Source organism: Phascolarctos cinereus, unplaced genomic scaffold, assembly GCF_003287225.1.
Source record: "Phascolarctos cinereus isolate Bilbo 61053 unplaced genomic scaffold, phaCin_HiC Scaffold_2;HRSCAF=192, whole genome shotgun sequence".
Lineage (NCBI taxonomy): Eukaryota > Metazoa > Chordata > Mammalia > Diprotodontia > Phascolarctidae > Phascolarctos > Phascolarctos cinereus.
The window spans coordinates 338,775,513-338,803,148 of record NW_027555625.1 but is presented as its reverse complement, the minus strand read 5'-3'; the positions used below and the strand labels follow the sequence as shown (position 1 = coordinate 338,803,148).

Genomic DNA, 27,636 nt, shown 5'->3' with positions numbered 1-27,636 from the left:
TAGGCTCTGTGTTATCTGCTGGCCTTCCGCCTGTCTTCTGCAGCTTCCTCAAAACTCCCCCAAAATTCTCATTTAATTTCTTATGCTGACCTGCAATATAGTGAAACTGTGATGAGGAAAGTCACAATGTGAAAGGGATAACTGTATCTAGAAATATTGATGCTTTGTATGGACTTATTTTATATACTGCAGCTTTGCTGAAGTTGTTAATTGTTTGAATTAGTTTTTTAGCTGACTCTTGAGTAAGCCATCATATCATCTGCAAAAAAGTGGTAGTTTTATTATTTTTTCAATGTTCATTCCTTCAATTTCTTTTTGTATTGTTGTAATAGCTAGCATTTATAATATACTATTGAATGTAAATGGTGATAATGGACATTCTTGTTTTTATCCCATCTTACTGGAAAAGCTTCTAGCCTGTCTCCATTACAGATGATGTTTGCTCTTGGTTTTAGGTAGATACTAGTCATTTTAAGGAAAGGTCCATTTATTCGTGTGCATTCTTGTATTTTTAACAGGAATGAATATTATATGTCATCAAAAGCTTTTTCTGCCTCTATTTAATCTTTTTTTGGTTTTTGTTACTAATATAGTAATTATATTTCCAGTTTTCCTAATATTGAACCAGTTCCACATTCCTGGTATAAATCCAGCCTGGTCATAAGGGCATGATCTTTATAATAAGTTTTTGCTGTAGTCTCCTTGCTGATATTTAAAATTTTTGCATCAATATTCTTAGGAGAAATTGGTGTATGGTTTTCTTTCTCTCTTTTGTTTGTCCTCCATTTAGGTATGGAGACCATGTATGTATCATAGGAGGAATTTGGTAGGATCTCTTCTTTACCTATTTTTTTAAACAGTTTATGTAATGTTGGATTAATTTTTTAAATGTTTGGTAGAATTCACTTGTAAATCCCTCTCATCCTGGAATTTTTTTCTCTAGGAGTTCATTTATGGGTTGTTCTTTTTTTTTTCTAACATAAGGTTATTTAAATATTTTATTTCCTGTTCTGTTAAATTGGACAATTTGTATTTTTGTAAATATTTATCATTTTTGTTTAGATTATTTGTTTTTGGCATATAGTAGGGCAAAATAGCTCCTAATTGTTTTTATTTTGTTTTCATTGGTTTTGAATTGACCTTTTTAATTTAACATTAGTAGTAATTTGATTCTCTTCTTTCTTTTTCTTAATCAAATTAGCTAATGGTTTATCTATTTGTTATTGCTGGGTTTGTAAAAAGAAAAATTCCCCTTTTTATTAATTCAACAATTTTTTTAACTTTCAATTTTGTTAAGCCCTCCTTTGATTTTTCAGAATTTGCATTTGAGTGACTTGGAGTTTTTAATTTGTTGATTTTCTAATTGTTTGTTGTTGCATGCCAGATTTGTTGATCTGCTCTTTCTCTCCTTTATTGATGGAAAGAGTTTACAGATATAAATTTTCCTCTTAAGTACTACTTTGGCCACATCCCGCAGATTTTGGTATGTTGCCTCATTGTTATCATTATCTTTGAAATTGTTTCTATGATTTGTTCTTTGATCTATCCATTGTTTAGGATTAAGTTATTTAGTTTCCATTTAAGTTTTAATCTTTGCTTCAAAGGCCCTTTGTTGAATATAATTTTTATTGCATTATGGTTGGTAAAGGATGCTTTTTTGCCCTGTTCCAATTGTGTGTGTGTGTGAGAAAGTGTTATGCACAGTTGAAATAGGTATATTCCTTTCTGTTCTCACTTAATATTCTTCAGAGGTCTAAAATATCTTAACTTTTCTAAAATTCTATTCAGCTCCTTAAATTCTTGTTTATTTTTTGGTTCAATTTATCTAGGTCTGAGAGGGATAAATTGAGAGGTTGCCCCCCACTGTTATAGTTTTACTGCCTTCATGTAAATCATTTAATTTTTCCTAATGCCATTTGGTGCATATGTGTTCAGTATTGGTATTAATTCATTTTCTATGGTACTTTTTAGCAAAATGGAGTTTCCCTGATTATCTCTTTTAATTAGGTCTGTTTTTACTTTTCCTTTGAAATCATGATTGCTACCCCTGTCTTTTATTTCAGCTGAAGCATAATAGATTCTGCTCCAGCCCCTCTCTGTATCTTTGTTTCAAACCTGTTTCTTGTAAACAACATATGGTTAGATTCTGTTTTCTAATCTTTTCTGCTATCCTCTTCCGGGTGAGTTCATTCCAATTTGCATTCAGTTTTGATTGATGTTTTATTTCCTAACATCCTAGTCTCTTATATTTATCCTCTATTCCTTTTTCCCACCCCCTCTTTGAGTCTGTTTTGCTCCTGATTAATATTTCCCTTAATCTGTTTCTGGTTGGGAGTTTCGGCAGACTGCTGCGTGACTCAGCCACTGTTGGTCTGCTGGAAGCCTCTGCAGGTTCAGATCATTTGAACTGCTGACTTGGCTCCCCCTTGGTCTTAAGATTTTATGCTCCACTCCCAGGATTAGAGGAACAAGGTTTCCTGGAAGTTGTTCTCAAGGCAACTGCTCCTCTTGCCCTGGATCTGTGACCCAGCGCTGGGTGGTAGGAGATAGAACTTTCAAATGTCTCCTTTTCCTGCACCATGTGTTTGTTCAGGAATACCCTCAGATCTCCTTTTTGGTGCCTTGTCTTGGCCCTCTCAGCCCCTGAGTGCTAGAATACTTCCTGTTACTGCTGCCATGTGCTGCGCTCCTGGCCAGGCACCCCCCTGTCTCTACTACCCCCATATTCTGGTGTATGCAGACCTCCCTGTCCCTCTCTGAAGCTACCTTGGGCTGGAAAAATGATTTGCTATGATTTATTTTTTTCCCAATCATAATTCAATCTGGTGCATTCTCTAGATCTTTGTTGAGGACATAGGGGGAAAGCTAGCTTCTATTGCTTCCTCTCTGCCATCTTGGCTCTGCCCCCTCCCCCCTATACTGTTTCACTTGGTGATCTCATCCGCTGTCAGTGTTCCAGTTGCCTATTGGCCCTCTCAAACTGGATGTCCTGTAGACCTCCTAAACTCAACATGTCCAAAACTAAACTCATAATCTCCCTTTCCCCTCCCCCTAAACCCTCTACTCTTCTAAACTTCCCTATTACTGTCAAGGGCACCTCAATCCTCCCGATTACCAGACTCACAACCTAGTTTTCAGCCTTGACTCCTCACTACTTCTTACCTTCCCAGCCCCATATCCAGTCTGTTTCCAAGGCCTGTTGATTTCACCTTTTGCAACATCTCTCAAATATACTCTTTTCTCCTTTTGCTACCACAACCCTCACCTCCTTACACCTGCACTATTGCAGTAGCCTGCCTCAAGTCTCTTCCCCACTCAGGCCATCATACTCTACTCAGATGCCAATGTGATTTTCCTACAGCACAGGTCTGACGTGTCACCCCCTATTCCGTAAACTCCATTGGCTCCCTGTCACCTTTCAAATAAAAATCCTTTGTTTGGTATGCAAAGCTCTTCATAACTTAGCCCTGTTCCTGGCACTCCTCCAGCCTGCTTCACCTTTTCTGACCATTCCTTTCATTCTCTTTGATCCATTGACAATGACCACCTTGGTATTGCTTGAACAAGATACTCCATTTTGTAGCTCTGGACATTTTAACTTACTGACTTCTGTGTCTGGAATGCCCTCCCTTCTCATCTGTATTTTTCAACTATTTTTAATTTGTAATACACCAAGAAGATTCTCCTTACTTTCTTCACCTACTCCATCTAGCCACATTTCTGCCCAGCCCATCTTTGTCTTCTCTGGTCTAAACCATCCTCTCTTCTTTTTCAGACATGGTTACTACCTTCTTCACCTTGCTGGTCAAAAAATTGCCGAGGAATGAGGAAACCCAGGTTGGCACAACACTAACAAAGATAGTAATGTCTTAACACAGAAATACCATAACATACTTTTTAGTAGTAAAAGTTTTCTCCATGAAATATGGGGGAGCATGAAGAGGGGTTAGGAAGAGCAAAGAATGTTTTTATTAATTCCCTTAAGTTATATCAGGATAAGAACTTCTTTTCTGTCAAGATATCAGCTGTGAATAAGGAAGAGTCTCCAAACCATTTGCCTCCCTGGACGCATAATTAAATATTTTGCATATATCCATATGCACACATACATATAACAGATTAAGAATGTCCATTTCCTAATATGGCCAAACAGAATCAGACCTAATGAATAAGGAATAAGATAAAAGAAGCACAAAACCTTTTGTGCATATAATTCTCCTGCTCAAAAAAACGTTTAGTGGATCCCTGTTGGGTCTAAAGTTTTCAGCTTGGCTTTTTTTTCCCCCTAAAGGCTTTTTAATTTGAGGACAAAATTAGCTTCTAGTTTTCTGAAAAGAAATGTCAGTTAACTTTGCCCAAATAAAAACACAGCTCTATAGCAGTTCTTAATTCTAGCCACTCATAAAGTATTCTGAGTAAGAGCGTGCAGATGGTATAATCCATCAGAACGCCTAGAAAAACGACTTTAGAAAATTCCCCAATAACTGAGTCAGTAGTGTCATTTTAGAAAAGCATATTTGTTGGATATTTTCCATTTGTAAGCTATTAAAGGATATAGATGCTGACACAGGGTCTCTTAAAGTATGACTTCATTGATCCATTTTATAGTTTCTGGTTTGTGGTTTCTTTGACTCTTATTTTTAAAATATGGATATGTTTGGCTTTTAAGAGTTTTGTGATTGCAAGTGCCATCTTCCCTCTGGAGAATATAATTGAATCAATCTTATATAGGGCATATACATGCATACACATTTATATCGATAATTAAAGCCTGTTTGCCATGTTAGGGTTAGTTTATTTCTGTTCCATTATAGAATCTGAACTAGCATCTTTATGTAGAATCATGAGGGAGAAAAATACCATAAACACACCCTAAAATTATCCTTTTGGCTCTCCTGAATACCCTGAGAAGATTCATGCCCCTATCAACTGGCTGTTAGTGTTGTTTCTTTTCCTTTCACCTCTAAAACTAGCTAACTTCATCGATAAATGGCAATCTGGGTCTGGACAGCCCCATAGAGGATCAGAGGGACACCATTTCTTCCCACTCCTTCACCTGTCTTCTGACCTGGCTTGTCTGCTTGGCTAGGACATAAATGGTTCTGACAGTTCTTCCATTGGTCCCCTTGCCTGAACTTAGAGGAAACCTTCCTGAGGCTGAATTCTAGTGAAATTGATAACTCTGCTAAACTCATTCAGCAATGATTAACAGGCTTCCAGCAGTTCATACTCTTCCTATCCTAGTGATCTTGAACTTCTGGCTGTCATTATACAACCTCCATTCGAGGAATGGAAGGGCTAGTGTCACTGACTCATAGAGTAAATTGAGAGGAGTAAGAAGGCAAGGTATATGAAGACTGGAAAGGTTAAGAGGGGCCAGGTTATAAAGGACTTTGAACACCAGAAGATTTTGTATTCAATCCTGGAAGTACTAGGAAGCTGCTGGAATTTTTTTAATAGGGGATAACATGGTCATACGTGTGTCCTTTTTTGGGGGCGGGGGAAGATCAACTTGATATCTAAGTGGAGGATGGACTGGAGTAGAGGAGGTCATGAAACTGGGAGGCCAACCAGCAGACTATTGTGAATAGTTCTAGTCATGGGGTGATAATAGATTAGATATCACACAATACATCTTCACATCTTGTGAAGGTAGAAATGACAGGATTTGGCAATAGATCTGGATATGTAGAATGAGTAAGAGTGAGAGACTGAGGAAGACATCTGTGTTTTTGAGCCTTGACAGTAATAGGGAGGTTTGGAATTTGGGGGGAGAAGGAGGGAGAAGGGGAATTCAGTTTTGGACATGTTGAGTTTAAGATGTTTACAGACAACCGGTTTGAGATATCCTGTATACAATTGGAGCTTTGAGACTGGAAAGGTCATCAGTCAGCAAAGAAATGAGGGCTGGATAAAAAGATAGAATAATCTGTGTACAGATGATAATTGAATCCATGGGAGTTGATGAGATTACCAAGAGAAATAGTCTAGAGGAAGAAGAGAAGAAATGGAAAGCTGGAAAAACCGTCTTTGGAGCTGCTATACCACAGCCTCTCATCCCCCATCCCCATCTCCAGAATATACAGTAAAGAATATCCCTTAATAAAAAAAAAATTGTACACCTAAGTTTGAGTGGGGGCTTTCTTGTTCCCTCTCTAGTTTACCACATAATCACTTATTTGGAAAGGCTTTGCTCCCAAATGAAGGAAAGTGATCACATGTCCTCATTTTTTAATCTCCTTGAATCCTGAGAGACCATATTTCTTGTCCAATTTAAATACACATCATACAGGTTCTTATAACACCTAAAATATTTTCGATACTCAGAGCCTTTGCAAATTGGGGGGAAGTGGGTTAGAAGGGAGGAAGGAGCAAGAGGTTGTCGAGGAAACTAAACAAATATGATTTGGACAGAGCTCTCCAAGTGCCAGTGGAGGCTGAAAATTTTAACAAATTATTCCTATACATTTGAAATTATAGCTATTGATAATTAAAACAGCAAGCCTTAAAATTTTCATTTTTGTTTTCCAAAAAAGTTACGAACAAATCATCACATGCTCCATTATATATAACAGGCAGTTTTGAGCTGGAAAAAAAGAAAAGGGATGTTGTGGAGAAGTTATGGTGCTGCACTGTCCAATGGAATTTCTGATATCAACATACGTTTTGGAATAGTTTTGATGGTTTTGGTTTTTTTGTTTCTGTTTTTGTTTTTTTCATTCACAGTCTCAGTGTAGACCATTTGGGGAGATGAGAGTTTGGTTGTTTTAAAATATTTTAAAAGACAGAAGGTTTTTTCATTTTACCAAAATGAATTTTCTTCTAGATTTTCCAGTATTCCATATGGAAAGTAGATTAAATTTGATAAGTATACTTTGGTAGTTTGTAAAACTTACAGTAGGTGAAACAAAACACCTCATTCGTTAGTCTTTCTAATATCTCATCAGAACAAAATTGGAGTGATTTGCAAATGAAATTGTAGGAAAATACAAGATTGTTATCATCTATAATATTTCAATACCCAAACCTAGTTTTTCTTGTTAGGAAACTATCTGTTCTGGTCTTCTGGATGTGAATTTTTTCCTCTGGGACTAAAAAAATGAACTGAAGGATCTATGTTGTAAAAATTCCTATATATAGAGCAATTCAGATTATAACTTTTTTTCCCCCTTTTAGGAACCTCCAGAAGTTTAGTCTTTTTGGAGACATAAGTATTCTACAACAGCAAGGAAGTTTATCAAATATATACCTCAGCAAGGTGGACCCAGATGGCAAAAAGATTAAGCAGTAAGTTAAACAATTTAATTCAATTCCATATTTATTAAGCACCTACTGTGTATAAAACACTGCTTGTAGAGAGATTAAAGGTTTAGATAAGGTACGGTCCTTTGCCGTTATGGAACTGCTTGCATAATATGAGATAGGATGCACCTGAAAATAATTACGATACATAATGTATATAAGAGGCAAGGAAAATATTATGTGCTATATGAAGCGGGGAAGCCATTCGGGAGTGAGAGCATTAATGCCAGTTCTTTATGAAACTTACCCTAGAGTGGGACCTTAAAGGATAGATAGAAATTCAGTAATGTGCCAGCACAATGCCTGGCACATAGTAGGTGCTTAATAAATGCTTACTGACTAACTGAACAAGTCAGTGAAAGGAAGCACTTAAAATAGATGTTGGAAAGTATGAACAGTGGCATGGAGGCAAGAAAGTTCAATTCACTTGTCAGGAATGTTGAATATTCCAGTTAGGCAGGAATGTACAGTTGGAACATAGAATAGAGGAAGTAGTGACAAAGCTGAAAAAATTCATAGTGCAGCAGGTGGATTCAAAACTAGTTGATTGTCCTGACCCAAGGAGCTGTCATTAATCAGTGGATGCGAACTTGGAGGGGGATCTCTATTGGCATACCTCTGGGATCAATCCCTGTACTCCTCAGCATTTTTATCAGTGACTTGAATGAAGTCATAGAAGGTAAGCTTGTCAGATTTACAGATTGCAAAAATCTGGGAGTGTTTTGAATGACAGAATCACTTAAGATTCCAAAAAGAACTCAATAGTTTAGCATGATCAGCTGAATAAAATATGATAGAATTTAATAAGAATAAATGTGATGTTGAATAAAATACGATAAAATTTAATGGGAATAAATGTGATGTTATATTCTTGGGTACAAAAGAGTCTAGCCTGACCTGATGTTACTAATAATGTCAGTACTTAGGGTAACCTAATTGTTGGTTAGGGAAACTTATAAACTCCTTATTCTTATTCTTAGCATTGTTATCTCAAAGACGATGGTTTTCATAGGAAATAGCAATAGTTTACTTTTCTAGAGTACTTGAAGCATTTTCCTTACAACCGCCTTCTGAAGTACTTGATTCACATTAACTCCTGTTTTACAGAGAAAGAAACTAAGGATCAGAAAGAAAGGTTATGTGAATTAACCAGGATCACATAAACTAATAAGTGCTAGAACTAACAATTAAACCCAGGCCTTCTAACTCTTAAGACTAATACTCTTTCTATGCTGTGGTGCTTCTCTTCCAGCTTCAACACACATTTGTTAAGCAGTGCATGCATGGCACCCTTAAGTGCTGGGGAAGATTTTATGAAACATAGTTCACTGCTCTCATGGAGCTTCTAATCTAGTATATAATTATAAAGCAGATGGGTCAGATCAGTCTCATTTGATTTATTACTCTCTGCATGTGTAGCCAAATAATTTTATACATAAACAATGTTTAACATTGCTGTGGTAGAATCTATAACTGAAAATCTTAGCATAAGTTGGAAATATATTTCTGAGCAACAAAATTCTTAAGAGAACAATATTGGCATAAGCAAAAAAATGAGCTATTTATGTTGATCATACATTATTTGTGTATATAAAAATCTGAGTTTTTTACCTTTTTTTTCTGTCTTCCTTTCCCCATCATACTATTCTTTAGAAAATGGAGCATATTGATTATGGAAATTGTTTCTTTGTGTCACAGTTTCACTATGTATTAGCCAGTGAAAAATACAAACTGTGGGTCTCAAAACTTGGCCATTGAAAGGCTGAAGTTTGTCGCATTTCTACTGCCGACAGAGCTAAGGTAGAATAGAACATGTTGATACTAGTTGTTTAATAATTTAGTCATTATGTTATAGCCACTGATTTTTGTGTGTGCAAAAAAGTAATCAATCCACTTAAACATAAGAACTAACCTTGTTAGTAATTTTGTTTGGCCTATTAAATTGAAGACTAATTTAATTTCCCTTTGAAAAGTACTGATTTCTTTTCATCCCTACCAATCACAAATTGAACACTTGTCTATCCATTGCAAAAGACAACCATTTTGTTCTTCAGGAATATACTTGTTTTTGTTTTTCATCTCCTTTCTACATTGGCCAAAGTACACCTGTAACTGACCCATCACTTTTACAACTGTGTATAAAGATCACTTTCCAATTTTTCCAGTATATACAGAATAGTTGTGGCCTATTGTAAGGGCAGAGAACAAATAAATCTTTTGTAAATACCCATTATGTGTCACTGGTATGACCACATTCATTCTTCCATGGTTTTGGTAAGAGAGACAGAATATTAGAAAAGAAAAGAATTAGAATCTGAGTTTAATTCTTTTATTTCAGGTTCTCCTTGGCCTCACAAAAATCCAGTGGTCCTAACTATCATGACACAGTGTCCAGTTATTTCATTTCTGATTGTTTCCTTCTGGCCCCTTTTGTTTAAACTGCAAAAAGTTTATCAAAATATAGAGAGCCAAAAAACTATGGGAAGGAATCAGGGAAGCAGAGAGTATTAGTAGATATTATTAGAAAGAAAGACTAGTGTACCTTTCACAAAATATTTATTGTTCACTTATCTAATGGTAACCTGCCTAGCAACCAACTTTTCAGAACCCAGCTGAGTACCTGGAAAGGAACAAAAAAAAATCTTAAATAAAATACCCCAAAATATTTGTCACAAAGTTCATGTACTGATAGAGCCTTATTTCATTTTATGCAGTTAGATTTAGAGCTATAAGGAACCGTGATAATCATATAGTTCAGCCTACTGTTTTTCTAGATGAGAGGAGACTTAAGGTCCAGAGAGGTTTAATTCATTCAGGTAGCATGTAGCAGAGCTGGGTGTCAAACATATATACTCTCCAGATCCATTGTTCTTTTATACCAGAGACTCTTTGACATTCATTCAACAGACATTTATTGAGTCCCTAATAAGTACAAACAAAATTCATTAAGTAAGCATTAAGTTAGTGCCTACTATGTGCCTGGACCAGGTAGCTTCATTGCTCGATTTTTTTTTTTAGCAGACAAAAAATTAGAGTAGGTATGATATGAGTCAAATACATGGACAATAAGAAATGACAATTGACAGGCTGACAAAAGATGATACAGGAGAACTTTAAAAAGCAGACTTTAGAATTCAAAAAGTGTAATAGACTTGGGACAGTTAGTGTAGGGACAAACAGCCATGTGTATCTCAGTAGCCCCTGAGAACATCGCTGAATTACAATACTGCATAACAATTATTGTTTATAATTAAGACCCTGAGTCACTAAGAAAGGACTAAATTATGTTCTGTATGCTCTGTGGAAAGAGACAGCAGATTTTTTGTCAGAACTGAGTTCAGTTATCAACTTTGACCCTTAATATCTGTGTAACCATAGACAAGTAGTATGAAATGAAGGAGTTGGACTAGATGACTTAAGTCCCTTCCAGCTCTAACAGTCCATAATTCTGTCAGTTTTATATGTGAGATGTATGTGATGAGGTGTATGTGACACATTTTAGAAAGATTTCAACCCAAAATGGCTAAAATAAAAGGTTTGGACACCTGAAGTAATCATCAGTTATCTGGAAAATTCACTTGTATGAAACACCTCATTCCCTAATAGTGATGGATAGATAAAGTGGTCCTATACATAAAAGAACTTTTATCAGTTATTATGAAGGTATGTTGGCCCAGAATGTTCTTTGGAAAAATCATATAAGAACTCCATAAGGAGTTTTTAAAAAATTGAGGATACTTCTGCAGTACATAAGCTTCCAAAGTAGGATAATGTTATATTATTAAAATAAATTATTAAATGTTATTTCTCAGTTTATATTTTTTTAGAACATAGTATAAATTTTTTCAAAATTTCCTAGTTTCTTTCTGCTAGACAGAACTTAAATCCAGTTTTAGGGCAAAAGGAAAAATAAGCTTGATTTTTCACTTTATTTAAATTATTTCTGCATGCCATATAGGAAAAAAGGAAGAAAGTCTGAATAGAATATATATTGCAAGTCAAACTAAAGCACTCAGAATATTGAAATTTTAAATCTTTGCATTAAAACAGGCCATGTGATGTTATGGACATGGTCCAATAGGATAAAAGCAGTGTTTTATTTTGTATTATATGCCCAAGTATTACATTTGACAGATTGTTGGGAAAAATAAAAAGAACTGTTTATTCTTTTCCTCCATCTTTCATGGGAATTTCCTAGCAAAGGAGTTATAATGGTCAGCATATACCAAGCAGCTTTAAAAGCAAAAATGTGGCTAGGCATGATAGTACACACTTGTAATCCTAGCTGAGCGGATTGAGGCTAGCAGATCTCTTGAGCTCAGGATTTCTGAATTTCAGTGGGCTATGCCAATTGAGTATCCATACTAAGTTTTGGCATCAATTTGATGAGCTCCTGGGAGCTGGGGGCCACCAGGTTGCTTGAAGGAGGGGTGAACTGATTTGGTAGGGTCAGAGCTCCTGTGCCAATCAGTAGTGGGATTGGGTCCATGAGTAGCACCCTCTATTTCCAGTCTAGGCAGATGAGGGGACTCTTTTTTTAAGGAAAAAAAAAAGTCCTTGAATTTACTGGGTAATTTTGTGTTTTGTTAGCCTTTTGATACTATCAAAACTATTATTTATTTTTCAGGCTGCCCTCCCCTGTACCAGTAGAATGAATAAAATTGCTCTTTTCTACTGTACTGGTATAAAATGTTACTTTCTCAGGGTGAGTTTCCAAATGTCTATTTCCAAATCATTTCCAAATAAAGTATACTGCATCTTAATCATTAATTTCCATATAGAGGTTAACAATGGATTGTAGTAACATCACTTATATGTTGAATAGATGTTCATTACCTAAACAAGAAAAAATGGATCTCAACCTTGCATACTGTTTGGCAACTATTTTCTAGAAAAGCAATGTTTAAGGGATTAGAGTCAAGTATTAATGGAATTATTGTGGTTTATGTTTTGCTTACAGAATTCAGCAGCTGTTTGAAGAAATATTGGGTAATAGCAGGCAACTGAAATGGCTGTCTTGTGGGTTTATGTTGGAAATAGTAACCCCCACATCACTGTCATCTCTCTCAAACCCTATTGCCAACACCATGGAACACCTGAGCTTACTGGATAACAACATCACTGGTAACACCACTCTTATCACTGCAGTTGAATTGGAGCGCTTTGTGAATCTGCGCTCACTCGCCTTGGACTTCTGTGATTTTACAGCTGACATGGCAAGAGTTTTGGCTGATAACAACCATGTGCCTTTGCATCGACTGTCTCTCATAGTACATAATATTTCTTTGATGAACAAGTCTCTGGACAACATGCCAGAAGATGAAAATTGGAAGGCCCTAACACGAAACAGCACTAGCCTTCGGGTTTATATAATGGCTTTTGATATCAAGAGTGATGACATGCTTAAGATTCTTAAACCCAGTATACCACTAGAGAGGATTCATTTTGATAGCTACATCACTTGTGTTTCAGGGGCTGTTGTTGACCTCATATCCAGGCAGTATGACAAGTTCCTCACTCATTTTATATTAATGAATGATGTGATAGATACATCTGGTTTTCCAGATCTTAGTGACAACAGGAATGAAGATCCTTTGGTTTTATTAGCATGGAGGTGCACAAGGCTCTCCCTTTTGGCAGTTCATGGTAGGTATTCCTTTGCAGCAGTCTTTGGCTATGTAATGAAAAGATCCATTTTATTACACTTGGAACATATCATACCAATAAGTAACTATTATTGTTGATCTTTACACTGTCAAATGTGGAATAATTTTTTAAGAATCTCAAAATAAGGTTATTTCTGCTGCTTATTTGCCTACAGTTTCATACTCCTGTCAGCTTAATAATGGTTTTACCAGTTTTGCCTGTGTAATTTTCTGTTTGGTCAAGTCTCATGACGAGGTGATATTCAGAATTGCAGCCCTCAATTAATTTTTAGTTTTCAACATTCATTTCCACAAGATTTTGAGTTCCAAATTTTCTCCCCATCTCGCCCCTCTTCCCACCCCAAAATGGCATGCATTCTGAATACCCCTTCCCCTAAGCTGCCCTCCCTTCTATCACACCCCCCCCTTCTCTTATCCCCTTCCCTTCCTGTTTTCCTGTAGGGCAGGATAGATTTCTAGAACCCATTGCTTATATATCTTATTTCCCAGTTGCATGTAAAAACAATTTTTAACATTTGTTTTTAAAGCTTTGGGTTCTAAATTTTCTCCCTTCCTCCCTCGCCACCCACTCTCATTGAGATGGCAAGTAACTCGATACAGTTTATACATGTGTAGTCATGCAAAACACTTCCATGGTAGTCATGTTGTGAAAAACAAACTATATTTCCCTTTATCCTATCCCATCCCCTGTTTAATTTATTCTGTCTTTTGACCCTGTCTGTCCTCAGAAGTGTTTGCTTCTGATTACCCCCTCCCCCAATCTGCCCTCCCTTCTATCACCCCTCCTCTCTTATCTCCTTCCCCCCTATTTTCCTATAGGGTAAGATAGATTTCCATACCCAGTTGAGTGTGTATTCCCTCCTGAAGCCAAATCTGAAGAGAATAAGGTTCACTCATTCCTTCTCACTTTCCCCCACTTCCTCTCACTGTGAAAGCTTTTTCTTAAGACAAAAATTTTTAAGCAACTAACTTGTCATAATGATTATATTTTCATTTATAGCTTCTATTTTTGTAATAAAATGCTATCTCTAATCCTGAAGACTAATCTTGGTATAATTTGTATATTGCTTTGGTGGTAGATGATGTAGATAATGGTATGTAGATAATGGACAGTTTTACACATGATTTTTGGGGAATTTGTGGATTAAAATTTTTTTTTTTCCAGAGGTCTATGAAATTACATTGGTTCCACCATTATTTATCAACAAGATGGTGATAGTTCCTTCCTAACTTTTTTTGTCTTTATACCTTTTACTCTTGTTTCCCCTCCAATTTACTTAAAATCAAAGTAAATTGACAAATTCAAATTGTAGAGATTGTACAGTATTCCCTGAGGCCTTACAAAATCAGGGCTAGGAGTCAGTGAACTAAGCCATGAGCACATAATACACAAGCTTACTATGATCTTACATGCACACAGATTCCTTTAAAAACTGACAAATTGGCATAAAGGAGAAGAGAATATATTTTAATTTCTCTGCCTTATCTTTTAGATAATAAGTTAAAACAACAAATTTACTGTGTCAGAAGAGATGATGACCAACTGGTACCTGTTTTTTCTTTTTTTCCCTTAATGTCAACAACCCTCATTTGAATAGATACATTCAGTTTAAAATTTTGGTCAGGGGCAGCTAGGTTGCCCAGTGGATAGAACTCTGGCCTTGGAATCAGGAGGACCTGAGTTCAAATCCAGCCTCAGACATTTGACACTTACTAACTGTGTGACCCAGGGCAAGTCACTTAACACCAATTGCCTCACCCTCCAAAAAAAAAAAAATTTGGTCAGAAGCACATTTGCTTCATCTTTAATAGAGGATGATCATATAAGGCTAAAAAGAAAGTCTGTGAACATTATGAACCTTTCTTTCAGTGCAGCTGTGTTGCATTTATGTATTTTTCTTGAATTTTTGTCTTGAGATTTGCCAGGTGCCATCAGAGAATGCAACCAAAATTGCACCAAGTGGTAGCCAAAGTGGGAGTTTGCATACCCAGAAATAGAGTAAATGCTGTGTATAATTAACAACACATAATTGTATCATAGTATTCAATAATTACCCAGTAATCCTTTTCATAAGGCATTCTTTACTATTTGAGAAATTTTATCCCTTAAAACGTGTTGCCATTCTTGTAGACAGGTTATGAAATGAGACTTAAAAATTTAATGTGATTTTAAAAAATAAGTTAATTGGTCAGTAGTAAGTTTCTAGGTTTTTTTAGTTACTAGTTAATTTTAAAACTTTGAAAAATATTCACTAGACCTACACTTTGCCAAGGCATATTTTATAGATCTAATAAAAACATTGGATTCAGAGAATAATTAAGCTAGAGGAGAACCAGCCCATTTCTTCATGGTTTTTGTCTAGTCTAGAATTGCTTAGTATGCTGGTTACCCATGTAGGCTCTTCACCTTTGTAGCCCCTTCTCTGAGAATTGTTGATTACCCTTTTCCCCCACTCCCATGGGGGTTGCTGCCATAAGTTAAGAAAAAGGGTTGCCAGTTTTAAAGCCACATATTTAGGTTTACTGATACCTAGTGTAGTTTTTTTTTTCCCCCTAAAGAAACATCCACAAAACATTAACTTAATTCAGTAACCTGTTTTAGTGGGGGAGAGTGGAGTCTTCCTCCATTAACTTAGTTTCTTCAGCACCTACTGTCAACATCATGGTATTCTCAGATTCTTTTATTAGGTATAAAGGAAACCTTGTTTGTTTTAATTTCAGATCATTTTTATATCTTTGCAGGTAACAAAATACCAGTTCCTTTTGCCTTTCTTTTAAATATATTCAAGTGGAATAGCTAGGTGGCACAGTGGATAGAGTACTGGCCCTGAAGTCAGAAGGACCTGAGTTCAAATGTGACCTCAGACCAAACACTTGACACTTACTAGCTGTGTGACCCTGGGCAAGTCACTTAACCCCAATGGCCTAAAAATAAAAAAATAAATATATTCAAGAAAGTAAAGGGGTCAGACTGGTATGTGTCCTGTAATTTTAAAGGTTCTCAGAAGGAGTTGAATGAGGAAGAGGTAGAAACCGCCTTGTTGAGTAGACATGATGAAAAGGAAGGAAATCACAATGCTCGGTCTCTTGTGTTTTTAAGGTTACACAGTGTGGGCTCACAACCTCATCGCCATTGCACGTCTTCGTGGCTCTGACCTTAAAGTGCTTGAAGTCACCGAGGAAAGCATTGATTTTGATCAAGGTGAACTGGCTGATCAGGATGTGGATCCCGTGCATAACCTTATTGAGCAGGTATCGCTAGGCCTAGGCCGCCCTTGGCATGCCGTGATGGACATCGAATCTCTCAGTGTCTTCACTGAGCCAAATCGTCATTTTTATAGAGAAATGCAAAGCTTCAGCGAAGGCATCTAGCTTTTTTTTGATTTACAGTTCCTGTGGTTACATATGCAAGTAGGGTCTTAAGTGTTTCAGTAGTGTGAATTAACCCCTTTGTGCCGTGTTTAATCAGTATTAGCTATATAGAATTATATATGTATATTCTACTTCTTGATCAAAGAACGTAGTCGGGTATTGGTTTAGAAGTTGAAAGTGGCAATATGTAGGGCTTTCACGGTTAATGAACTTGTATACAAAACCTTAAAGAGATATAACCGAGGGTTGTCTGAGGTTGCTGGCTAACTTTCTTTTTCACCGAATGACTGCATTTCCATTGTTTTTTTTTTTCCTATTGTGAGTCAGAGTTCTGTGCTCTGGAGCCAAAATTTTTTTATACACACATATAGATATATCCAAAGCCTAGTGGGTTTGTATGCAATGCATTATAGTCATGCATTCTGATAGCATGTCATTGATTTTTTTGAAATGTCAAAGGGGAGAAAAAGAATTTGGTCCTAAACGAGTTCCCTTTAACAGAAAAGCAAAGTCTTTATTAAGTTGCATCATATGTCATGGTTGATATTGGCCATTGCTATTCTAATTTTTTGTGATATGAAACAGCAAGCTAAACACAAATTTGTCCTTTTAAAAAAGTTACTCGCACAAACTCAAATCGTTGGCTTTTTTTTTCTTTGCTCTTTTTGGTTTGGTTTAATTTTGCTCTTCATCCAATTACATTGTTCATTTAAAGTAAAAAGTTAGCCTTTAACCCAGATTTCAAATAGGTGGAAAAGGAATATACAATCCATGGTCAGAAACTCTTTAAAGGAAAAATCACAACAGATATAAATATATATGCTTGCAAATAAACATTGGTCGTGAAATCCCTCACAAGTCACTGGATTTTTCTCTGTCAGCGCCTGTGTCAGCTGCCAAAGAATAGATTAAAAATGAAGAAGTGCCCACATGCTGGCAGGGGTGGGCCAGTTCGGCCAGCCAGATACTGCTAGATTGTAATATATAAGGTCGAATTTCGACCTGTGGTACACAGCTGTGCTGTGGCTCAGTCAGCAACCTCAGAACTCTTAAAACATGCACCTGTTTCACTGTGAATAGTGAATGTAAAGTAAGGAAAGGAAAAACTAAAGCTTGTTCTATCACAGGTATGAGCTGCTATGATGCATGAAGAACATTCCATGAAGTATGTTTTAAAATCTTGTTATATCTGAGAGGCTTTAAAAGCCTATTTAACTGTTTCAGGGCAACCGCGGTACAGACGTGGTCTCTGTGAGACTTCCACCTGACCCAAGTTTTAAGTGGTACGAATGTTGTGCATTTAATGTTAAAGGACAGTCTGCAATAATAAAGTAAGTAGCCAACGTGGGTGCCCAGCAGTGCTGAGACCTGGCTGCTCTATTGTAAGCTTTGGAAAACACAATTTATGCAACAGATGTCCAGATATGATTCTATTTATGGAAAATTTATATGTGTTTTGCAAATAGTTTTACCATCTTATATTAAAATGACCTTTTGACAGGTGTGCGCTGTTTTGTCTCCAGTGAGCACATACCATGCGGATTTTATATGTACATCAGTAGAGTGAATCCACTGGCACAGTGTGTGTATATGCCAGATGTGGTGAGATTTTATCTGATAAATGTGATCAAATTAAAAATAACTCCTGACAGAAACTGTAAGGAAACCAGCTGAATGTTTGACCTGATGACTGATGTTGTATGGTTTATGTTACATGTATATTCTTTTAAGTAATGAATAAAGCATTAAAAATTGATCATTGTAAAACATTTTATTGTATCAGCATGAGAACTTTTAGTGTTAAATTGCAACATACTTCATAAATTGTGTATAATCCTCTGTTAGCTCTCATTGTATTCTGATGTGACAAAGCTCAAATTCTAAATTTCATCATAAATGGTCTTTCTGTTAGGCTGGTTATTTTTGTAAGTTAAAATTTTTTTAAAAAATCAAACTTTAGCAAAAATTCCAAGATTAAATGCAAAAGATTACATTGCTTATTAGCACAAACCCTAGTATATTATGCATTTGATATACCTTATTGATATAATAAAACTTAAACTGTAGATTACAGTAATCTTGATTTTTAGAAATTCTTACACCTATAGCATATGCTAGATTCAAAAACAGTGTGCTTCAGAGAAATGTGTAGTGTTCTTATCAGTGTCCCACTATTAAATAGATTATAAACATCTGTATTGCTTCATTTTGACATTTTATGTTCTTGGTGGTTGGAATGACAAAAAAAAGCATTTATGGTAGCTTTGGTGCCTCTAAGAAAAACTGACAAAAATAAATAGTTGTCATGACTGTTACTACCAATCTGTTTTCAGAACACATCTAACTTTGTTTAATAAAATGGGGTAGGTGGGTAGGTGTGCTTAAAATATGTGGGTCTCAAATACTAAAATAGTCACTAGAATTAAGAAAGACATTTGGAAGAAATCTTATGATAAAAATGTTCTTCAACACATGCTACTTAGCTGTGTCTAAACTCTATAATAGTGTAGTCGTAATAATACCCACATTGATGGATCACATTAACAAGTTCTTGTAGTTCAAGATCATCTTTTTTTTTTTTAAAAGGCAGTTGGGGTTAAGTGACTTGCCCAGAGTCACACAGCTAGTAAGTGTCAAGTGTTTGGTCTGAGGCCGGATTTGAACTCAGGTCCTCCTGACTTCAGGGCCGGTGCTCTATCCACTGTGCCACCTACCTGCCCCTCAAGATCATCTTTGAATAAATTTATTGAATATTTAGATTCCAAATAATTTTCTTTAAGGTAAAATGGGGAATTAAAATCTCTTCAGGTCTTTGAATATCCTCTGAAATTGCAGTTCTTCTTACTGTATCCTTTATACTTTATTCTTATACTTTAGAATCTCTGCAAATGTTTTCATTCTTTTCCTCCAAACACCTTTATGATTAGGGAAGATGGGGAAATGCTTATATGCTTTACATTTGACAAGCAAATGCAAAGATTTAATTTGCTTAATGAAATAGTTTACGCTAGACCAATAATTTGCTTCTTTCCCCATAAAGTGGTGGTTCTTAGCTTCACTGTAGGTGAGTTGAAAGAAATTAACACCAAATATGAACAGTATACAGACTTTGGTCAGATTGTTGGTTATAGAATAAGATGACAAGAAAGTGGGAGATATGGATGTTAATGTTCCACCTATTCTCTGTAAGACAAAATTATAATAAAAAGAAATAATGGCACTGTGAGCCATGTTGCCCCTGGATCCACAATTATGGTGGTGGTGGTTGTTGTTCGGTTGTTTTTCAGTTGTGTCCGACTCTTTGTAACTCCATTTGGGGTTTTCTTGGCAAAGATACTGGAGTGGTTAGCCATTTCCTTTTCTAGCTCATTTTACAGATGAGGAAACTGAGGCAAACAGGATTAAGTGACTTGCACAGGGTTACATAGCTAGTAAGTGTCTGAGGCCAGGTTTGAACCCAGGAAGATGAATCTTCCTGACTTCCAGGCCTAGCACTCTATCCACTGTGCCACCTAGCTTCCCAAACTATGGTTGTATAAGTTCATAATCCTGAATAAGATTCAAATGTCACAAAAGCAAGTAGAAAAAAAATCAAACTAGCCAGATTCAGAGATTAAATGCAAAAGACTAGACTGGCTAGCACAAACCAGATGTGTTGTGCATTTGATATGCCTTGTTGATACTGATGGCTTCAGCCAATTATGAAGTAGTATATAAATAAGGGAGAAGGAGGGAAGGAGCATTGAATACATGCCAGGCACAGATCTAAGCACTTTTTACAAATAATTATCTCACGTGACCTTCACAACAGTCTTGTGAGGTAGATACTGTTATCTCCCTTTTACAGTTGTGAAAACTGAGGCAAACACATTAAGTGACTTATCCTGGATCAGTAAGTGTCTGAGTCTAGATTTGAACTCGGGTCTTTCTAACTCCAGGCCCAGCTTTTCTATCCACTACATCACACACAACTGCTTCTGGTTGACCACTGAAGAATGATGCAGAAGCCAAAGAGCTGGAGGCTGGCCCTTAAAGTGTTTAAAGAATTGTGCATTAGTTGTATTCCACTTGATTCAATTTTTCAGTGGAGGTATGGGCTCTAACATATTCCGGTTATTTCCATTTGTTTTATAAATAATGGAAGCTACATTGTTATCTGTAGTTCTCGGTATTGAAATAACACCCTACTTCGAGTGCATTTCAGGGACTTCAGCTAGCCTAGGAGACAGCCAAGGACTCAAAAATAGGGGTTCACTTGCCTGGGCAATGCCCAGCACCTCCTCTTTGTGGGAGCTAGAGTCCCTAAAACTCATGCTGGGAGGTGAGGGAGGAGTGAAACCAAGAGAGGTGGATGGCATTTTTTTGTGTAGGCCTTCAATATGCCCCTTCCTCTTTGCCTCTTTTCCAGTTTCTGTTGACAGATAGCAGTCCAATTATTGCACTCATCCCCACCCCCCTTCCTGTGTCTGGAAGCAGAGAAAGAGATGGAAAATTGCCAGTGGGGCCGATGTCTAGGGCCACTTGCTGTTTAGTGCTTCTGCCAACAGGTCCTGGGGTGGAAGTGAGACCAAGTGGTCTTGCAGTGGCAAGACCAGCCAGGGAGCTAAAACAGGGACTGAGTTAGCAGCCGTAGTGAAACCTCAGTTGCTAAGATAGAGCCAGGAGACTGATAACCCTTCCAGGACCAGCAAGTGCAATTAAGACAGATTTGGGACTTCTTCCCAGTCTAGGAATGATTGCCATTTGGGAACTCTTGTGTTAAACTCTGCAAACAATGGAGAAATTGGGGAGGTGCTCTTAACTGCTAAAGTCTTTCCCACTCTGTCTGCCTGTTTACTATCCAGTATAGGTCCAACTGTCCCTGCCTCACCTCGCTATAGTCTTTCCACCAGATGCTTTGTTTTTTTCGTCCTAGGATCTTCTGCCAGTGCAGGTCTCTCAGACAAGGAAGGTCTGCAGCTGCTTAGCAGGCCAAGTGGGTAGTGGCCCCTTTCTGCTTGCTCCCCAGCAACTTTCTCCATCTCCTCTGCTCTCAACCTCATGGAAAGAAGGGGGATAGAATAGTGTGGACTGGGTAGTTTTTTGCCAAAAACTAGAAGAAAGGCCTTTTGCCTTCCCAAACAGATGAGATGCATTGCTAAAAGCCACTATATTCACATAATCCTCTAAGAAAACAAAATAGATGTCACAAAAACCATGCCCTAAAGTTCAGATACTCAGGAAGAAAGCATTTAAAGGAAATATATAAGTAAAGACTTATTCAGAGGCTGTATGCCAAGAGTTCTTTAACTTGGGGTCCATAATAAAGTTTTTAAAAAGAAATTTTGATAACTGTTTCAGTGTAATTGATTTACTTTGTAATCCTATGTAAAACTTGTGAATAAGAAAATTTTAAAAATATGTATTTATCTCATTAAATATTTCCCAATTACATGAAAATATTTTTAACAATTTTTAAAATTTTGAATTCTAAATTCTCCCCTTCCCTGTCTGCTTTAAAAAAAAAAATTCTGAAGGGAGTTCGTAGGCTTTACCAGACTGCCAGAGGAGGCCATCTCACACATACTCTTTTACTGTGTGTTTTAAGACTCAACTGGAATGAACTTGATTATCTGCACTTATTTCACACCAGTAGAAGCAGCAAAAAATTTTTTGGGGAGAGGGCCAAGCAATGGGGTTAAGTGACTTGCCCAGGGTCACACAGGTAGTATGTGTTAAGTGTCTGAGGCTTGATTTGAACTCAGGTCCTCCTGACTCCAGGGCAGGTTCTCTATCTACTTCACCACCTAGCTGCCCCTAGAAGCAGCAGATTTAGAGGAATGCTACCAGCTAAAATACTAAACGTAGGAAGAAGTGACTGCTAATATCAAGATGACAAAAATTATAAAAAGCATTATCCCAAAACCTCAGTATAGGGACATACATTCCTTCAACAATCCGGTGGACACTATTGTATAAAAAAACTCATATCCCTTTCCTGTTGATCATAATTCTTGATGTAATCCATTCAGTGGGTAAATTATGTTTTTAACGTATTTTTGTAGTAAAACCATGCCAACTTCTTGTACCACAAAGTAGCACATATTTATTAACCTCTGAGTGGAAGAACTTGTCCTACAACTACTTTGATGTACTGTATTTAATTTATTGATGATAGAGCTACAGTTATACCTGGAAAAAGTAAACAAATTTATATTGTCAAGGTATATTATTTTATCATAATGTAATAGAAAGAGCCATAGGTTGAATCATTAGACTTTTCTAGTCCCCACTGGCACTAATTAACTTTGTCACTAATTGGAAAAAGCACTAAATCTCTTTGCCTCGATTTGTTCTAATAATAACAGCCCTCTCTGCCCTCTGGGATGTTTAGAGAAGAATAAAATGGAATAATGTGAAAAACTTTGAAAAATTAAAATAGTGCATAATCTTTGTTATTGTTACAGTTTTTAGAAGTAAGTGTTTAGTAAATCTGTTGGGTCAACTGGAAAAATAAGACGGAATCTAGAAATAAGTATAAATTGCACTTATATTTATTTCTAGAAGCTACTGACGTACCATATTCAAAATCTCAACTTTCATCATGTTTTCAAAGGATTCTTCAAGGTATTGGGATTTCTACCATTATTTCCTATTACCATCATCACTTTTCCTGTATCTCTTTGACATAATTCCTAATTGAATTTCTAATTGGAAAAAAAAAACAATTTGTGAATCATCTGATGATTTTGTTAACACTTATAGCTGACTTGATATTTTTTTCTCTGAATTGATAGACTCAAATGATTGTTGTGACATCATGGGCTACTTTTTCCATTTATCAGAATGATTTAATGCTACTTTGAATGCGTAAACTGATTGTGGCATTTCCTGTTAACACTGTGAACACTATAATGTGTTATTAAAATTGCTCCATCTTCTAGTTCCCTTCTCTCTATTCACTTGACTATTGCAGTAGCCTAATTAGGCTTCCCTCCCCCATCCATCCTCTACATAGCTGCCAGTGATTTTGCTGAAGTGCAGGTCTAACCATGTGATCTTCTTACACAATTAACTCCAATGGCTCTGTTGACTATAGGGTTAAATATAAGCTCCTCAGAGTGGGACCAGACCATGATTAGTGCCTGTACTTCCATCCTGGGTGAGATGGTGAGACCACTCTTAAAGAAAAATAATCACCAACAATAAACATTTCAAGTAGACTATAATCAACTCTCTGAAAATCCTTCTTGTGTTAAAAGATTTTCCAGTGAACTGCTGATACTATATGATAAACACCAACATGTCAGATGTATATAGTTAAGAGCTATAGGCAGCTAGGTGGCACAGTGAATAGGGCACAAGGCCTGGAGTCAGGAAGACCTGAATTCAAGTGTGCCCTCAGACACTTAGTAGCTGTGTGACTCTGGGCAAGTCATTTATCCTTTCTTTACCTCAGTTTACTCATCTGTAAAATAGAGATCATCATAATAGCACCTACACCTCCTTCCCTAGTTATTAATGAGGATCGGATGAGATAATATTTGTAAAGTGCTTAGCACAGTGCCTGGCACAGTAGATGTTTAATATGCTTGTTTACTTTCTTCCTCTATGTCTTCCTTTACACAACCACTCAAACTATATTCCTCCATAAAAAAAAAATGAAAGGAACAAAGAGTGAAGAGAACACACCTAGAAAGCAATGAACTTGGGTTATAGTCCTGAATGTGTCACTCCTCCACTTATCTGACTTGAAGCACACAACCTCTCTGAATCAGTTCCCTTCTTTACAAAATGAGGCAAATGACATCAGCTCAACCTGACTGCGTGGATAGTTGTGAGGGGAAAAATAGCACTTTGGAAAGTCTAATGCAGGAGAGTTTGGATAAAGAGAAGAGCCACACAGGGGTAGCAGGTAGCCAGGCTTTGTAGTAGCAGCTCGAAAGGGAAAGAGAACAGATACTAACAGGGAACAGGCTTGGTATGTGGTCCCCATTGCCCTCAGCTAAGGGCACCTGATGGAGCAGAGTGGGTGACTTCCAGATGTGCGTTGCTGAAAGTTTAGACAAGGCCAATGCCACTGATAGAGGAGTCCCCTGTTGTGCCAGAACCACTGAAATGAGAGTATTTTCTAGATTTTCCAATAAAGACTGGAGAATGAGGGGCTGGGACATAAGGAACTTAACTGTGCCATCCAGCATGAACCTGGACATGGAGTGGGTGCCCAGTCTCTGGGTTTAGCGCACTTATACCCTGGAAAAGTCCATATGTAAGTTAAATCTGTGTTCAGTGTTCACAAAAACTCATTTTAGGAATATTCTATTCAACAAATATTTATTAAATACCCGACGTGCCAGGCACTTTCCTAGGTGCCAAGAATAAAGATAATGAAACAGTCCCTGCATTCAAGGAACTTACATTCTGCTGGGGGAGATAGAACGTGTACACTGATAAGTGTAGTAGTGGGAATTTAATCTCGGAATATGTGTGAGAATGGGGCCTATGGGGCAATTTCATGGAGGGCACACTGAGTTGCCTGGCCAATTTGGGGGAAACGATCACCTTTAAAGGACTTTTGGCTTTGGGATGATGCCACCAATCCTGGATGGTCATTTGTTCCTTCAGATGGGCACTAGATGATCACCCCCTTTTCTGGGTTGGGCTGCCTTTTGTCTTAAGGGCTTATCTCTGTTAGGTTTAAAGAAGAGAAAGCATTGAGGCAGGCTGCATCAAAGCTAAGTCAAAAGGATTGACTAGACCTCAGGCCCACTCAGTGGACCCTAAAATGGGAGTGACATGCCACTGTTCTCCCTCTTTCCTTGAAGCTTTCTGTGTAGGAAGTAGTTTCCTCACTAGCTTTCCCTTGAGGTTGGTGGGAGATAGTGGTAACCCTTCCCCCACCTTAGCGACATAGTGGCTTCTGGCATATTGCAGGTAAAGCTTGGCTCAGCTAGGTAGGCTAGTATTGGACTTAGGGCCTCTGGCTGCCTCTCCTGTTTTGTTTCTTTGCCTGATCCTAGGTGTCCAAATAGAAATCCTAATGAATATGTCCAACCTTGAAGGCAGTCTTATGAATACAAGAGAGCAGGAGATCCTGGGTCCTCAATTAATGCTCTCTGTACCCTATCTACGTCTACTACTCTTGGAGAAGAAGATGACCACTGACTAAAGGATGAGCCCAACCCTTAACTGAATTACCAGAAGGCATAGATACGGAAGGAGTTGTTTGGACATTGCTCAGCTGAGGTGAAATTTAAAATACCTGTTTGGCTTTGGCACAAAGTGATTCATGTTTAGATGTTTAAACCTCAATTTCCTGAGAAAAAATGAGTAATTCTAAGTTAGTTGTATCTTATATTTAGTCAATCTGTGAGTCTGTGTTTCGCATTTCTTTTATGTGGAAAAACAAATAGCTGTCCTATACCTGATTTATACTGTGTATAAATTTATACCTTTCAGATCGTTGCTTTTGGGTAGACCCTAGACATGAGCTGAACTTAAGTTTTAAGTAATTCGCTCTGAGGCTCCATGTTGGGAATGTAAATAGCCAAGAGTGTAAGAAAGAGCCTAACCCTCTCATTAGAGGGCAGGCTTCCCTAAGACTGAATTTAATTCACTGCTGGACCTGCCGTGGTCCAAAGTGGAGGTGGCCTGTTAGCGTGGAGAGGGAAGACAAAGTCTCCCAGGCCCCTGGGATAGCATATCACATAAGTGAACACAGAAACTGCATTGTAATCAAGGGACCCAGCACAGCCAGACCGGCATCTTCCAAGAAAGGCTTCATAAGAGGCTTGAGGCTTGTCATGCCTCCTTTTTATGAAAGGAAGCGCCTCAGATGCAGTAAGACACTGAATTGTCTGTCTTCCCTCCCCTAACCATGTCTTCAAAAAGTACTGTATGTATATATTGTGAAGTATTGAGGAGAAGTGAAATGTTGCTCTAGTTTGGCCCCTGAGAAGCCCCAGAAGAACATCTTAAAATATTTTGACAAATATTTCCAAAAATCTCTTTTAAAAGTCTTCTCAGATATTTAAAAATGACTCATTCGTGGCTCTGCTAGCATAAGAAAAATATCCATTCCCAGACAAGTCTTATTTTTCAAGGAAAGACAGATTTTAAAAAACCCTTTTTTGCTCTCAAAAAACAGTTTTGTGAGAACAGTGTGATTGAATAGGCTTCATTATTTTTTATAAATCTTGGTTTAATATATACCATTTTGAAAAGTCTGTTTCAGGTTATTTCAATACTTGAGTATCACAGGTGTAATAGGAAGAATGTATTTACTTAAAGTACCAAAACCCACAAAATTCTGTTTTTAAGGCAATAGGATTTTAAGGAAGAGGTATTTGTTTTACTTTCCCTCACAAATTTTCCTTCCTAATCCTGAAAAAACTTGCAACTCAAAATACCATGTTTTCTGGAAATACCGCCTTCTGTTGTTTGGACTCTTCATGACTCTCTCTGGGGTTATCTTGGCAAAATATGGGAGTAGTTTGCCATTTCCTTCTTCAGCTCATTTTACAGTGAGTAATTGAGGCAAAGTTAAATGACTTATCCAGGATCACACAGTTAGGAAGTCAAATTTGAACTCAGTCTTCCTGACTTAAGGTCTGGCCCTCTATCCACTGCACCACCTAGCTACCACCTCCTACAAATGGCCTTTTAAAATTCTACCAGTTATTAGTACTTGGCCTTCAGTTTCCTTTCCTCCCCCAAATCACTTTCTATTAATTTTGTAAATGTCCTGTATTTACATATCTGTGTACTGTGTTGCTCCCCCCTCCCCCAGTAGAAACGATGCTCCTTGAGGGCAGGCACTGTTTTGCTTTTATCTTTGTATCCACAGAACTGGGCACATACTAAGAGCTTAATAAATACTGGTCGAGTTAAGGTGTATAAGGTATGTAAGGTGTATCCATCTTGGTACATGCCCTTCTTTAGGTAGCCCTGCGTTTCTGAGCTCCTAGCCCGGGTAGCATTGCTATGGAGATGAGAGACTCAAGGAGATGCTGTCCCAGAGTTCACCAGTGTGGTAACATCTTTTTGAACATGACTTTATGGGACTCTTTTTAGAGGACTGTGGAGAAGGAGAAGCCAGTAGGAGGGATTTCATTCTCTTATCTTGCCCCATACAGGTAGGTGGCGTCCAGTGTTGCACCCAGTCTTTGCATGCTTGGTTCCCTGTCACCTCTTTCTGAGACTTGTGTAGGCTACCATCATTGAACAGGATGGTCACAACCGTGATGTGCCAGGGAGGCCTGTCAAGAGCAGAGAGTGACAGTTGCCAAGAGAATACAAGCGCCATGCCAGGCAAGGG

At 37.4% G+C, this 27,636-nt stretch overlaps 1 protein-coding gene across 1 annotated transcript in view; it reads left to right on the top strand.

The window, feature by feature from the left end:
• The window catches only part of FBXO33 (F-box protein 33), a 38,859-nt gene extending 20,763 nt beyond the window's left edge, over positions 1-18,096 (top strand). Inside the window, exons 2-4 of the mRNA XM_020991317.2 lie at positions 7,177-7,287; positions 12,263-12,948; positions 16,069-18,096. Coding sequence (XP_020846976.1) covers positions 7,177-7,287; positions 12,263-12,948; positions 16,069-16,340 — 1,069 coding nt within the window. The 3' untranslated portion in view covers positions 16,341-18,096. The remainder of the gene's footprint in view (positions 1-7,176; positions 7,288-12,262; positions 12,949-16,068) is intronic.
• Positions 18,097-27,636: the final 9,540 nt, after the last annotated feature.